We start from the raw sequence: 15,237 nt of genomic DNA, 5'->3' as shown, positions 1-15,237 counted from the left end.
AAGACCACAGAGAAAGTTTTGGGGTGCAGTGGGAGGAGATCATCATCATCTTCTTCTTCTTGTTATTATTGTATTTAATAACCGCTGGGTGGCAGCAATTCTCCCTGCATAGGTATAGTATAACAAAAACGAAGAAGACGAGTCTGCGCTGCAGCAGCTGTAGAAGAAGAGCACACGCCTCCATTTTTCGGCACTTCGTTCAAGCCATCGACGGTCTGAGCGACAAATTCTCGCAGTATCAACTCTCAGCTCGAGGAGCAACCGAGGTGGGTTCCATACACTGAATATACACGTAATAATACTGTAAAAAAATAAGCCTTGGTGAAGGTGCTGCGCAGTTGGAAGCTTGGAAAACGAAAACGTCCTTTAATCGTTAGCCAAGTTACGTTAGCTTCGATAGCGTCACTCATCACTTACGGTAGACTGACTTTTGTTACAACGGTCTTACAAGTTAAAACACTGTCGCTGATGAAATGATTCGATCGTGTCGTTGAATTCCTTCGCAGTTCAATTAGTAGGACATCATTGTTTGTCTATGTTGTGGCGTAGTTTTGTGAGGCCTACCTATGGCTATAATTAGCGAGCCGTTCTTTTGTGGGCAACCATTAGCACTCACGCCACACTGCATGTTTATCCCGTGCAGCCATCTTTTGAAAATCATCTTTGTTTCGGCCTAATAGCGCTCTTCCTGACATATAAATGGACACTTTCACGTGACTGTGCATTCAAAGATTTCTGATCAGTCCTATTGGTTTTTTTTTCTGTCAAAGCCCAGTAGTTATCATCTTTATTATTAAATGACCGATGTACCATAGGTAGCTTAGATGGTGTGGATAATAACGCAAATTGGGTTTTTTTTACTCTGCAGATAGGATACTGACTTATAAGAATGTGGGATGGACCAGGGCAAGGACCACGGGGAGGACCACCCTTTCGGTAAACGAGCATCATTTAGTCATAAGCGCATACTGACTTTAAGATGTGCTATTGTGTATTTATTTCTGCCCAATTTCACATGTTTTTATCTGTAATGCTATTTGCAAGCAGTAGGAAATGTATTTGCATATTTGAAAGATTATTATATAATTATTGTAGGGTCTTTGCCTTACAACTTATAGCGCATTTAAGCGACTGCTGATGTGATTTGGCACTATCATTAATTTGAAAAAGTTATGCAATACATTTTGCTACCTACCTTGAACCATCGAATGTTTGTATTGATCTGGATAAACATATCCGCTCACTGTCAAATCTGGCTTAAGATTATCCATATTGCTATAGAGTAGTGAAGAATGAGGTCCACTCAGCACTACACAATGGGGGACATGTCAGAACCTTTATTAGCAAAAGTCTGTAAAGGCATTTCTCATGTAGACAAAGAACCACAAACAAATACATGTAGATAAGCACACAGACCTCTACTAAATATTCTCACTCAAATGTTTTTCCAAACCTATAAAAACCTGCATGCTAAATCTCCCCACACACAACAGCTGCTGTGTCATTTGGTGCTGGGACTAACTGGTCCTTCTCAGAAACGATACAGTTCCCACTCCTAGCCCAACACCAGTTGGTGTAAAACTATACAGCTGGTGGTATAAAAATGTAATCAGTCCTATTTTGAAAATGGAAAAGAATAAACATCTTAAGATGATATGAAGGTTATATGTGGTCAGTGATAACTGTTAAGCAAGTGAGGTTAAGACAGACATTCATTTTCTGAAATGTAAAAGTTGCTTTAACAAAGTAAATCCTCAGATTTTGTATATTTAAGTTTACAAAATCTACATAATACATATTCTTTCAAAGAATACCTATTCTTAATTAACATGCCACAACTTAAGGACTTTAAATTACCTATGCACACAGACATGCATGTGATACATTGTATTTTCATGTTGTCAACATAAAGCATAAAACTGTATTAATGTACAGATTATTGTCATGATGTACTATCCAAATAGCTTGATAAATTCTGATGCTTTTGCACTATTGTTTCATGAAACCCATGCTAATAAAGCCTCAGTGAATTCAATTAAACTGAATCATTGGATGTCACTTAGTTCTACCATGCTTGCACCTGTTTTTTGTTTTAAATAATATTTTAATAAATATTAATATATTCCAGTGGTGATCACCGTGGAGAAATGTTTGGGGGCAGAGATCGTCCCATGCCTGACTATAGAGGTAGAGATGGGATGAATATAGGTCATATGGGCCCAAGACCCCTTGATCTGCCGCCTATGGAAATGAGGAGGATGGATGGGCCACCCATGAGGGGGCGTGATATGGACCAACATGATATGCGAGGAAGGGAGCCAAACAGAGAGTTCTTCAGACCTGGAGAAAAGCCTGATTTCAGTCTTCGGCGGCACTATGAAAATTCCATTAGAGACAAACTTATGAATTCTTCAGGTCTCCCTGGGCCCGGCAGGAACTCCGTAGATATGGGAGGCAGGGGTATGCCGCCTCAAGAAACAAACAGGTTTATGGATATGAGGGAGAGGGAACCATTCCATTACGATATGCCACGGTTTAGCAATCCCAATGTTGATGGAAGAAGAGGGTTCCCCATGGATCAAATGGAGCGAAAGGATGGATTTATAGACATGCATGACAGACCACCAATGGGAGAGGCAGGTCGCTATGATATGGACATGGCTGCACGTGACAGGAGAATGATGGACACTGACAGGAGAGGAGGGCCGCCTTTCAATGCAAGGGGTGGCTTTGATTCTGATATGGATTTCAGAAATCGTCCCGGACCTTCAGCTGAATTTAGAGGTAGAGATCGATCTCCTTTAAGATTCGGAAATAATGATGTCCCTCCACAAAACAGAGGAAGACCAGACATACCTCCAGATGTCGGTCCTCCTAGGTCAGACTTTATGGGTGCAGTAGACACTATCAGAAAGAGAGAATATTCTGAGCAGAGTAACAGTCCCCTTATGGATTATCGGAGTGGTGAAGAGATGACACTTGCAGAAGAATGGAAGAACCGTCGAAAGGATAGCAACTCTTTCTTCAACAAAGGTATGGGTGGTGTACCTGAACCCAGCTTACCTGTAGGTTTTGGCCGAGATGTGAATATTAGGGATCCACCAGGCTTTAATGAGCGGGATAGACCATCTGTTGACTTTCCACGGAAGGATCTTGGCTTTCCTCGTGGTGATCGCTTTCCTCCCATGGGTCTACCACCAATTGGAAGCAAAGGCCCACAAGATCTTCCGCTTCCACAAATAAGTCCCCTTACTGGCCCTCAAGGAAGAGAAAATGAGGGTAAACATTGGCTTGGAGAAAGAGACCCAAAGCATATTCACAATAAATCAAATTGTGATGAAAGACCGCCTTTGGAGAAGAATCATCCTTTACACGAAATTCAGGAGCCAACTGATCGCTTTAAAGAGATGAAGGATATCCCACCAAATCAAGGACCTGGAAGGGGTAAGCTAGGGCCCGAACAGGACTTCCCAAGCAGCAGCACTATACAGGCAAGAGATCAGGACTATAGGGACATTGATTACAGAACAGGCTCTGGAGGGGTTTTTGACTACAAACATGAAGAACTTCAAGCTCCAGAGAAACTCCTTAAAGAGTCTAAACCAATCTCACCTTCAAAGTTTAGCGATTCTGGTTCCAAGGTATGTGTAATTTGTTTTTCCTCACTAGTATTTGTTTAACAATATATTGTATTAATAATATTTGAATATTTTAATGGCTGCTGCCTGAAAGGATCAAGATTACAGGAGTGCATCAATGGAAGACAACGTTTCCAATACTATATCTGTAACTGGTATTCCTAAGACTGCCACAATGGAGCAGGTAATTGAAATAGAAATGCAACCTTGTCTTTTACATTATCTATTTTTAAACCATACTGTGTTTTTAATTGGCATAGACAGACATGACATAGCTTACTCATTTTGAAATGTTTTGCAGATTCTTGGTGCTTTTGCAGCTCGTGATGGTGTGCCAATGCAGGGGATGAAAATCAAGAAGGTTGTGCCAGGTAAGAATGAAATTTCTTTGTGGAACTGTTTGGGACAGTTTCTCGCTAGTCTGTCCTGACGATTCGCTTTTACGACATTCGAACCTCCGCATTCTTTATTTCTTTACATTCTTGGTTGCTTTTCTTGTTGGTTGTCTCTGGTAACTTGCTCAGTGAAAAGAAGCAGGGGGGTGGGGTGTTTCTGCAATCCTTTTTCATGTTTGAGGACCTGGGGTCTTTGCCAGCGCTTAAAAAGACTTAGCAAGATTAAATATTAGCAGCTTTTGGAGAGTGATATTTGGTGACCCGTCAGAAAAAAGACGTGTGGCATGTGACTTGCTGAATGTGTCCTTCGGGGACGCTATCCAAGTACTCTGATCAGGGGGGAAAAGATGTCTGCCAATCTGAAATGGAAAGCCCGCTGCTGGCGCTTTGTTCATCTTCCTGATTTAAACATCTGCTTTAGTGTGAAAGTTTTCCTCAGTGGGTCGCTGTACACGCAGTGCCTTCATGATGCTGAGCTTTTTTGTGAAGATCATGTCAAATGTATCAAAACACCTCACAGAAATGGGTGCCTTTTTTTCCGTTTTTGATTAGATATGAACACAAATTGTAAATTTTTCTGTCTCCATGGTGCTCTCTACTCAAACACTCACTTGCCAGTGGTTTGTCAAGGCTTGGCTTATCAAAGCCTTTCATGACGAGTCTGAAATGTCGTCAGTCATCTGAAGACTGATTAAGAAAAAAAAAAGGCATAAACTAAAAGTTTTCCTGAAAAGGTATGGGTGTCGGTAAAGGTGTGAAAATTCGCTCGCTTTGTCTCGATGTATTCACAAATGCATTCTTGTAATGTTTCACTGGGTGACTATCATTACTGGCATTGACTAACAAAAACCCATCTGTATTTCAAATGCTGTCCCCAGGTTACAGCTACGATACGGCCTATGTGGAGTTTTTAAACCTCGAGGATGCAGTCCACTTCATGGAGTCCAACAAGGTGGCCCATCCTCGTCACTCTACGAAGGCCATCTCTTCCATCAGGATTACTAGGGGTTGAGGGGGCATTTATTAAATGGGGAGGAAGAGAACCATGGAAGGGATTGCTTTAATTCTTAGTGAAGTCATCTTGGCTGAGGAGATGATGTCAGATGTCGACAGTTTAAGAGATCTTTTTTTTCTTATTATATATATATATATATATATATACATATATATTTTAATAGGTGGTCCTAATCTCTTTTATTAACATATCAGTGCTTATCCACACAGCCATAATAATGCCACAGATAACCTATTAAGTCGATCTAGAAAAAATACGACTTTAAAACAGTATGTACAGACAGTAACTGGTTTTCCTTTTATTGATTACTAGTCCTAACTTTTCAGATTTCAGCCATGATGTGCCAAACGAGTAACACTACAACGTATTTAACCAGAAACTATAAATATAGTTCTTGCATGGTTTAACGTTTGATGAAAAGCTAGTCTCATTATCTACAATGAATCAATGATTTTTAACATTTATTCTTTTTAAACTCGAACGTTTACTCTATTTGGTTATGAAGACCAAAGGAAATTTTTTGCTGCTTGCGACAAATGGGTGCCTTTATGTCTTGTGGTGGCATTTTGTTTTCAAGTAAGCAGCTGCAAGTTTTAACATTTTACACAGCAATTTTCACGGGATTTCCCATAAAATGGGGGGGAAAAGGAGGCTGATTGGTGCTCGTTTTCTGTACCGGCACCCTTTGAAAGATTCCAAGTTTGAGGAATAGAGTTTGAAGGCATATCAGAAGGTGATAGTCGGTTCATCTTGAGGCTTGGGGTTGAAAAACAGTATTGTAGCTGAAATGTAACTGATTGATTGAAGTAGCTGAAAGATGTCACTTTTCACCAGTTGACCGTATTTGTTTTGTAGGAGTTGTGTGTGGTGGCTGTAAGCTGTGTTGCTGACTGTCTTCATTCAAATTATTATTTTGGGGTCTTGATTGAAACCTTTTCCAGTTGTAATTTTAGGACAGGTAAAGCATTATAGTGAATACCCACTTATCTATAAAGTCTGTAACTACTTTGCATTCGAGAGCTTTTAGCTGTGCTTGCAGCTTGGCGCTGTAGTTTGTTGCTTCACGACTTTGGTGCAAACTGAAATAAGTGGACGATATCTTGACTATATTATTTCAGCTGTTGTTGAATCGCCAAGAAAGTTATTTTGGCGTTTCCTCGTAATGAAGCTGTTTGATTTGTGATCGAGCCGCTGACTGTTCCTTTAGGGTCATTCATTATGTTGACATTTCTGTTTTTGCTGCTATGCCACAACATTTATTGGATGGATTCTCTGACTGCACAAATTTTCATGGAATGCCTGAAAGTGGGGAATACAGATTCACAAAGCTTCAAGACACAGTTGCAAACAGTCTTGTCTTCAGGTTTCTGCAGTATGTCTTATATTTTTGGTTCAATTTCATTTATCTTCAACTTTTTCTCAGAATGCAAGTCTTGCAAATTCTTGCTGGCCTCTTGAACTCATCAGTTATTTATTTGTTTTTGTGGTTTTCGATATCGGCCTTTGGATTGCTTGGAGCAACTTTGATCTTGACTTATCTTGGCCAGTTGGATTTTTGCTGAAATGTGTAGCTGTTTTGGCTCAAGTTGACTGTTTTGCTTTTCACCTTTATTACACCAATAACTTATTTATTTTTGTACATGTTCAGCAGCTTGTGATCGGCTCGTTCAAAAAAACATACGCCAATGGAATCAGTTGTCAGGTTTTAATGACAAATATTTGAATATCCACCTTGAAACTCCTGGGAGAGGAAAAGGATGGCTCTAGTTTTTGGGGGGTAAAATAATGGCTCTGGAATGAAGACACACTGGCCACATTCAGATGCATTTTTGACTTCCACAGTGTTATGGATGATAAATGGTTCAAAATTTGTAAAAACATTTATACGTACTGTAGGTTTTGCTTGGATACATCTCATGCAGATACAGCCTGGTGTTGGAAATGGGTTATTTACAGTGGCAATGTTCGGTTTGTACAACTCATCTGCTCAGAATTTGGTTCTCATCTAGAACTTTAGAGTGACCTTTATTCTTCCGTGGATGGCTGTCTTGTAGACCAAGAGTGAAATTTCTAATGTCTGGACCAGCTCTCTATATCTAAGTCTGCGTTATATCTGATTCTGCAAATGTGAGACTAGTGCAGTTTTGGTGACTTCGCAAGGAGCAGTGGGCGCCATGTGTCCAGCCTCCTACCCGCTCTGACTATGCAACTCTCTGGAGTGTTTTTAGTATTGACAATGCATCAAATGTGGACATATCTACTGCGTGCTCCATGTGAGAAAGGGACAACTGTAGATAATCTGATTCTAATGACACTTCTCAGACTTCATGTGCTGACTGTTTAATAAGGCTGGTGGATTGAGAGGGGAAAAAAATTGGCATGATCTCAGTTATTTTTGACAAAAAAGAAAAGAAAGAAAAACATTGCCTATTTTAGCTCTTCAGTTTGGGGTTCCCTGTCCTTTTCTTGTTTAATAGTGAGTTGCATAGCTTTGGGTTTTGGTTGGGCAAAAAATACATTTCAGCATGTTACTTTGGCTCAAGAAATGTGAGATTATAATGGCCCACATGATAATTTTATCTATTGATAGAGTAGTAATGAATATAATCCATAGACAGCGCTTATTTGTGGTCCCCTTTCAACTAGCTGTTTTTTCGGGGACTAATGACCCATGTGTAGCATGGGTCATGGACATGGGCTTTGCACTTTTTCATTAGTGATGGCCCATTTTGTCCTCATAGAAGAGAGGAGGGCTAAACCTGCCACAGTGCATGTTGGGTGTCACTGGTATTTTAGATATGAGTAACTGGGAAGTTTAGTGTTGACTGGTATTTTCTGTTCTTCTTTCAGGGGTCTATAAAGGTTGGCACTAGAACTACTTCAATTAAGTATATCCAGCCAGAAGAGTGTGAAAGACGTGTTCATGTGAGTGAATAAAGAATCTTTAGTTCTTCAGTTCAAAAAACAGTTTCTTCTGAATTATCAGAACACATTGATTATTGGGCTTACATTAATAGAAAACAGCAACAATAGTAACTTGTACTAGCTTATAGGAGCAAGATGACTTTGTAAATAAAATAAAGCTAATATCTAAGTAAAAGATGACGTGAAAAAATGCTTTTTAAAATTTATGGCTCGCATTTTCTCTTGCTACAGGAATCAGATCACAAAGTACCTCAAATCCAGGAGCCCCAATTGCCCATATCAGATGAACCTTTGGAAGAGCTGAAGATGAACCTGAATGGGTCCAGACCAAAGGATCCGATTGAGACCTTTTCTCATAGTCAGTGGCAGCGTAGCTCTGACCTCACTCCAGAGGCCTGGCAGCAGCAGGTGGACCAGCGGCTTCAACAGCATGATACGGAGCAACAGGCAGAGTCTTGGAACAACCGCAACCTTCCTCATCACCCCTCACAACAGTCTGACTCCGTATTTAAAGACAGCAAGAGTATGCGAACTTCAGTTTGTTGTCCTTTGTATCTTGATATGGATGAATATGTTTATTCAGTTATGTGCTAATACAGTTAAAGTAAAAAATTGTTGTCACTGTTACAGCCATGATAATAAAAAATGTGAAGTCCACAACAACAGTTGAGACTATCCTGAAAGCCTTGGATCCCTTTGCTTATTTGGATGAGAGAAATGTTCGTCTAGTGAAAGGCAAACCACCTGGATCAAAGTGCTTCTGCTTTGTTGACATGGACTCCCATGAGGTACTGCCAGATATCGCTACTTTTCCATTCTTGTTGAGTTTGTAATGGGGTTATTTGTTCAGTATCCGAAACATACCATTGTTTCTTCTTTTGTAGCAAGTGACACGTCTGGTTGAACTCCTCACTAAACCCAGGCCCCTTTATATCGATGGAGTCAGAGTATATGCTGAGGTTGCAAAACCCCTGAAGAACCAAAAGTAAGTAACTGTGTTGCAAAGATTTTCAAATCAGACATGTTCACTAGAAAAATCTTTACCTTTTTTTTTTTTTCTTTTTTTTTCTTTTTGGTTTTCCTTCAGTGTCAAAAAAGATGTTGAGAAATCAAACACTTCTATCCTTGGGTTTCCACCTGACAGCAGCATAATCGGGGTAAGTTGTGGTAATTATAAAAAAAATTATAGAAACTTGCATCTTTGAATGTTAAACTCATGAAGGGTTTTCTTTTTGGTTTTTTGTTTTTATTGGGAGCTCCAAGCAGTGACCCCTTCCTCAGTTCAGTAGGCAAAGTGAATTTAAGTGCATAATTTCATTAAGATCATAACAGCTTAAAAGGGTTTATAATATTAGTTCTGTACAAATACTACTAAACTCCAGAGCTTTGATTTCTAATGATGTTAATGACTAAGGAGAACACAGAACTCCAAACAAACACCTGGTCGCCCAGGTTGAGGTGATGTAGTTTGTCTGTTAGACTGCATTACTCGTCACTGAGCTACCATGCTGTGCTGTAAAGGGCAGCTACTGTTAAAAAGCGAAGAAGCAAGGTGGGAAAAATAGAGGGCTAACAGGAGGGTGAAAGTTATATGAAGGTAAAGTAGTTGGATAATAACAGTGGGGGAGGATGTGAGGATGAGAAGGGAGGTGAAGAAAAGTGGAATGAGAGAAGGGAATGATTGAAAGTGAATAATAATAATAATAATAATAATAATGGATTGCATTTATATAGCGTCTTTTGGGTTCCCTCAAAGCGCTTTACAATTCCACTATTCATTCACTCTCACATTCATACACTGGTGGAGGCAAGGTACAGTTGTAGCCACAGCTGCCCTGGGGCAGACTTACTGAATAAGATGGATAAAGAGGCTAGAAGGAAGGAGGAGCTACGGATACAAACCAGGACTAAAGACTGTTGTTTGTTTGGGCATGTCTGTAGTGAGAACATCCAAAAGCAGCGTGGGAGGCGTGCATTATGAATGAACTTGTTTGAACATCTCTGCATGATGTCTGGGTGAAGACACATGACCAAAGGCTGTGTGCTCATCAGCTTTACAGTAAATTATAAAGTCATATATTTAAAAAAGCTCCCTATTATATTTGTATATCTTGTGGTATTTAAAAAAATAAATAAAGTAAAATGAAAAGCATCACTAATTGACAAGTGCTGCCATGCATCATGATTTGTCAGCAATGAGTTACATTGACTATTGATGTTTAGGTGTTATGCAAAAGTATGTGAACAAGTATTGACTGCTGTTCTGCATCTTTATCGAGGTGGTAGTAGTTCTGGGGTTTCAAAAACAAATATCTAAGTAATAAGAGTCAGCATTATTAAATGTGCAGTGCTCTCTAATTACTGAAGCTGAAGTGAATGATGCAAACTCAGATGATCTATTTTCTTTCTGTGTTTTAGCAGCAGCAGTTTCCACAACCTCCACAGTTCTTGCAGCCACCTACTGGTGCTCTTACTGGAATGCAAGGTGACTCTTTCTCAGATACAGTCTAGTGTGTCTCTCCTGTTGGTTATAATTCTTTTTTTTTTTTTTGTAATTTAAAAACTATTGTTTCTCCTCAGGTGTTGCGATGTCTAATGCTGCGCCGCCATTAGACCCCAGCGGTACCCTGGTAGGTTGCATACCAAAAGAGCAAAGTTGCAAATATGCTGTCTGAAATGTGACCATATAACTGTCTTTATTTTTCAACCCCTCAAAGGGAATCGGCTATCTTGCACCTCCAACTGTGGATCCATCATACCAGTTGGCTGGAACTCATGTGACCACAGAGTCTTCTGGGATGGCAGCTACCACAGACGGATCACAGGCCTACATTTATGGTTAGACGGTTTAAATGGGTCTTTTTTTAGGATCATCTACCATCCAATTAGGGCTGGGCGATATGGCCTAAAATCCATATCAAGGTATAATTTGAAGCATGTGTGGTAAATGTATATATCGCGATATATTCTTTTCTTCTGTATAACGTATTTTACACACTATAAGGCACACTTAAAATCCTTTAATTTTCTCAAAAATCAACAGTGTACCTTATGTATGAATTCTGGTTGTGCTTACTGACTTCGAACCGATTTTATGTAGTACACGGCCCAGGTCCCAAAGTCAAACAAACACTGCGGCAACACTGAGAGTTAAAACTGTCTAAATTCTTTCATATTTAATAAAATGATCAGCGTTGCTGCTTTACCAGGTGTAACAATTAAGTTTAAGATCCATGCATCCATGAAAACAGAATTTATTAAATTCATCGGAGTTCGAAGTTAGCAGGAAGTTAGCTCGCTAGTTTCCACTTAAACATGATATACCATGTTCTGACTGAGAGATTTTTGAAAAAATTAAAACGTACAGCTCTGCTATCACTTCCAACATAAATGAAGAGAGAAAACTAAACAGCAGTGACGTTTGTAGGGTTACTGAAGTTGGACTAGCGGGTATATAATGATGTACTACATGATTGCTAGCAAAACAGCTACGTTAGCATAACATTAGCATAGTGAAGCTGAAGGATGAACGCTAACCTTTTTCCACTGGATAAAAGTTAACGTGAGGGTTTCTGGTGGTTAGGGACACATGCAATCGCATGGAAGGATGCTATAAACGGACCAAACTTCAGTCAGGAGAACAACTGAGATAATCCATCCACAATACGAGGTTGGTGATTAATATACTGCAATAACATGGGAATAGAGCAGCTGCGAGAGAATTCAGCATTAATGAATCAATGGTTTGGAAGTGGGGGAAGCGCCATTTTTGGCTTTTCCCATATTCCAAAAGTGCTTCGTCTCGTAGTTATTACTGTTGCCCGGCATAATTTGCAGATGATACTGCTGTGCCCTAGAGCGGGAGAGTGGTATAGTCAAAAGCTCTACCGTTGGCCAAATTTATATCGTTTCTACCGTATACAGTTTATACCGCCCACCCCTACATCCAATGTATTTATGTTTATTCATTTCCTATGCTTACTCCAGGAGCTGAAATTCCAGACACGTCTAGCTACTTGTATGATGCCACGTCAGGCTTCTATTACGATCCGGAGACAACGCTATACTACGATCCGAACTCCAGGGTGAGCCTCCACACTGCCTAAAAAAGTGCAAAGTGAGATTAATCAGTGAGATTAGTCAGTGAGATTAATGATTGCTGTGAAGAATGTGAATACGAGTTTGTATGTTGTAGATTTCACTGCATAATTAAAACATCTACCCAGTACCTCCAACTTCTTTTTGAGAAGATGGATTGTTTATGTGATTAAAAATTATGACCCAATCATTAAGTAATAAGAAGATGCTTTGATTTAATTTAGCAGATTTCTAAGCAACCCCAAAGGGAACTTGAATAGAGGTTTTAATCGTGTGTGTGTGTGTGTGTGTGTGTGTGTGTGTGTGTGTGTGTGTGTGTGTGTGTGTGTGTGTGTGTGTGTGTGTGTGTGTGTAGTATTTCTATAATGCTCAAGCCCAGGAGTACTTGTACTGGGATGCTGTGTCAAAGACCTATGTCCCAGTCCCAGGAAGTAACTCTGCAGATAACCAACCTGTTACCATGACGGCTGAAGACCAGGCCATTCTTTCAAACCCAGCAGCAGATGCTCCTCTAGAAATGAAGAAGCCGTCAGTGTCACTTCAGGCTTCAACGGTTCCAGCTCCAGTTTCAGCTGCCAGCTCAGCTCAGGAGCCCGGCTCAGTTTCTGGTGCTGCTCCGGACAAAGAAGGTGACGACTCTGCTAAAAAGGACAAAGAGAAGGATAAGGAGGAGAAGCCAAGAAGCCTAGCTGCTGTCAAGGTATCAGTTATGTAGCAAATCTGCTGTGCATAATGTTAAATAAATGTGTGCAGGGGGCAAATAGATGAGAAATGTTTTTTTTCCTATTTGCAGATAATGAAAGATATGGAGCGCTGGGCGAAGATCCAGAATCGTCAAAAGGAAACTGTGCGTGCTCCATCTCCTCTGCTGAAGACCGGAACAGACGACGATAAGAGGCAGTCTAAATCGGCCGATGCTGGTTTCGCTGTATTTGAAAGGAAGGTTAGGGACCCCCAAACATCATAATTGAGTCGACTCGATTTCACATGCAGGAGTAACAGCTATTGCTTTCTTTTGTTTTGTAATCATTTTTCCTTCTATTCTGTCATCTGCAGATTGCAGGTGGAGATGATCTTTTTAAGAAGCCCCTTGCTCCTGCTAAGAAAGACGAGAAGTCAAAAGTAAGATTTCCTCCTGGGTCATATTTTTGGTGTTTTGGTTATTCTCAGTTTAATCTTCATCTGCTTCCGTTTTCAGCGTCCAATGGGATCCCTGGGTATGCTGGCATCAGACTATGGAGCCGGAAGCGATGAAGAGGTGGAGGAAGAAAAGGAGGATGAGACGGTTAAAACCGCTCAGAGCGGCCAGTCAAAAGAAAAGGACGACAAACTGACTGACTGGAAGAAGATGGCGTGTCTGTTGTGTAGAAGGCAGTTCCCCAACAAGGATGCTCTTATCCGTCACCAACAGCTTTCTGATCTGCACAAAGTACTACCCTCTGACTTGTCTATCATCAGTTATTGGCACTGATACTACAAATTTAGCTTCTAAAACTTGCATTGTTATTTCCACAGCAAAATATGGAGATCCACCTTAAAATTAAGAGGTCAAAGAAGGAATTGGAGGCACTGGAGAACCAGGAAAGACAAGTAAGTGGACATGCGTGGAGTGGGAACGTTTGCAGAGGAGGGTATTGCGTGGATAATTCAGTAGTCTAAGTAAAAGTGATTGCATCCTCTACAGCTGAGTGCCAAAGAAGCACCCAAATCACCAGAACAGAAAAGAAGAAAACACCATCACTCACAACCACAGCATCAAAACACCTGGGCTGGGAGCTCCAGGTAAGAGGCATTAACAAAATGTGTTTATTGTGACTAAAATGGGAAACAAAGTAAATATTACGAGAATTGTAAAAATAAATAAATTTAAAGCATGCTTCTGGTCATATTTGCCTAACAGTGTTTCCTGTGTTTAGGGAAATGAATAAAGTCAGCGAGAGGCCTGGTTTAGGGGCGGAACCTGTCGCGGTAAGTGCGGGGTTTCATTTGATTGATTTTAGCATTATGAAAGGTTTTTGTTATCTGGACATCTTATTGAGTTTTTTTTTCTTTTCTAGCCAAGGAAGAAGAAGGAGCCTGTCGTTTGGGACCATGCCACCTACAAACAAGCAGTACGCAAGGCCATGTTTGCACGGTTCAAGGAACTTGAGTGATCTCATCTGAACACATCTTCTGTTTGATATGTGAAATGTTAAAAACATGCCATGGCATGAGAGATCTGTACAAATGCCTTTGGACATTATTACTGTGTAGTAAATGTGTATTATTACACATTTTTGTACACTGAACACTGACAGATAATGAGATCTTAAAAATACATTGCAAGGCTGCAATTGAGCTTAAAACCCCACACAAAAAACTTTATGAATTTTGTATATGAAGTGTTAATACAGTTTATTTGAATACTTTTTGCCCTTTTCCCCCCACTTTTTTTTTTGTTTGTTGTTTTTGTGGTCTGTATGTATATTTGTGAATGTGTCTAGATTGTCTTTTTCTCTCCCTGCCCTTTTAAAGAAATGTCACTATGGCGACGGTTTTGTCTTTAAAATGAACGATTTTTTTACACTCTAATTTGAATGGTTAAAATTATTATATATGTGCATATTTTAAGTAAAAAACAAAAGAAAGAAATTGACCTCGTGTTTCTGTCTGTTGAGGTTCATGTCCGCTGCACACACATCTCCTGACCACTAGGTGGCAGTGTGATGCCGTGTTATATGTTGGTGTGAGATAATTGAATCAAGTAAGAATGCGTTTGATGTCTTCACCAACTTGAAGACAGCCGAAGGTCTCAAGTGGATGTGTATATTTCTAATTATGGATGCTGGTGAAGACCAGCTTTGACAAATTGTTTTATTCATTACAGTAAGTCTTGATTGTAGTTTTAATGTTTGCAATTTGCAGAACCCAGAACATCACCATCTCTCCTTTTATTGAGTTTAACTAAGACCTACAGTGGTGGTTCAGTGCCTGTAGAGGATTGCATGATGTGCTGGCATACCAGCTACTCTGAGAACAGGGAGCGTGAGGAGCTGTAATCAGTGTGACAAACAACAGATACAGCAGGAGGGAGCCAACATCCTATCACGTGTGCAAGAGCAGTCATGCCTTTTACTTTATGCTTAGTTTAGGGCCATAACTTGCCTAACTGGAAGAATTAATCGTT

The 15,237-nt window shown here is 40.1% G+C and overlaps 1 protein-coding gene across 2 annotated transcripts; it reads left to right on the top strand.

The window, feature by feature from the left end:
* The first annotated feature begins 153 nt into the window (after window positions 1-153).
* Window positions 154-14,702, top strand: rbm6 (RNA binding motif protein 6). Of its 2 annotated transcripts, none has more exons than XM_085274463.1 (23): window positions 154-266; window positions 869-936; window positions 2,129-3,641; window positions 3,733-3,822; window positions 3,940-4,009; window positions 4,912-4,985; window positions 7,899-7,973; window positions 8,205-8,496; window positions 8,604-8,761; window positions 8,858-8,958; window positions 9,061-9,130; window positions 10,395-10,458; window positions 10,554-10,603; window positions 10,691-10,811; window positions 11,961-12,058; window positions 12,427-12,771; window positions 12,865-13,014; window positions 13,128-13,193; window positions 13,270-13,500; window positions 13,587-13,661; window positions 13,756-13,853; window positions 13,988-14,039; window positions 14,129-14,702. In XM_085274463.1, exons 2-23 carry the CDS (start codon window positions 890-892, stop codon window positions 14,222-14,224), a joined length of 3,936 nt encoding a protein of 1,311 aa, XP_085130589.1. In that variant the 5' UTR covers window positions 154-266; window positions 869-889; the 3' UTR covers window positions 14,225-14,702. The 2 variants fall into 2 exon arrangements, with proteins under 2 accessions (XP_085130589.1, XP_085130588.1); XM_085274462.1 differs by having other exon boundaries at window positions 10,392-10,458.
* Window positions 14,703-15,237: the final 535 nt, after the last annotated feature.

The sequence above is a fragment of the Mchenga conophoros genome, linkage group LG5 (genome assembly GCF_057382185.1).
Source record: "Mchenga conophoros isolate Kocher_MC1m ecotype Shallow Benthic linkage group LG5, M_conophoros_male_GT1.1, whole genome shotgun sequence".
Taxonomy (NCBI): Eukaryota; Metazoa; Chordata; class Actinopteri; order Cichliformes; family Cichlidae; genus Mchenga; species Mchenga conophoros.
This window is presented reverse-complemented; position numbering and strand designations above follow the sequence as displayed.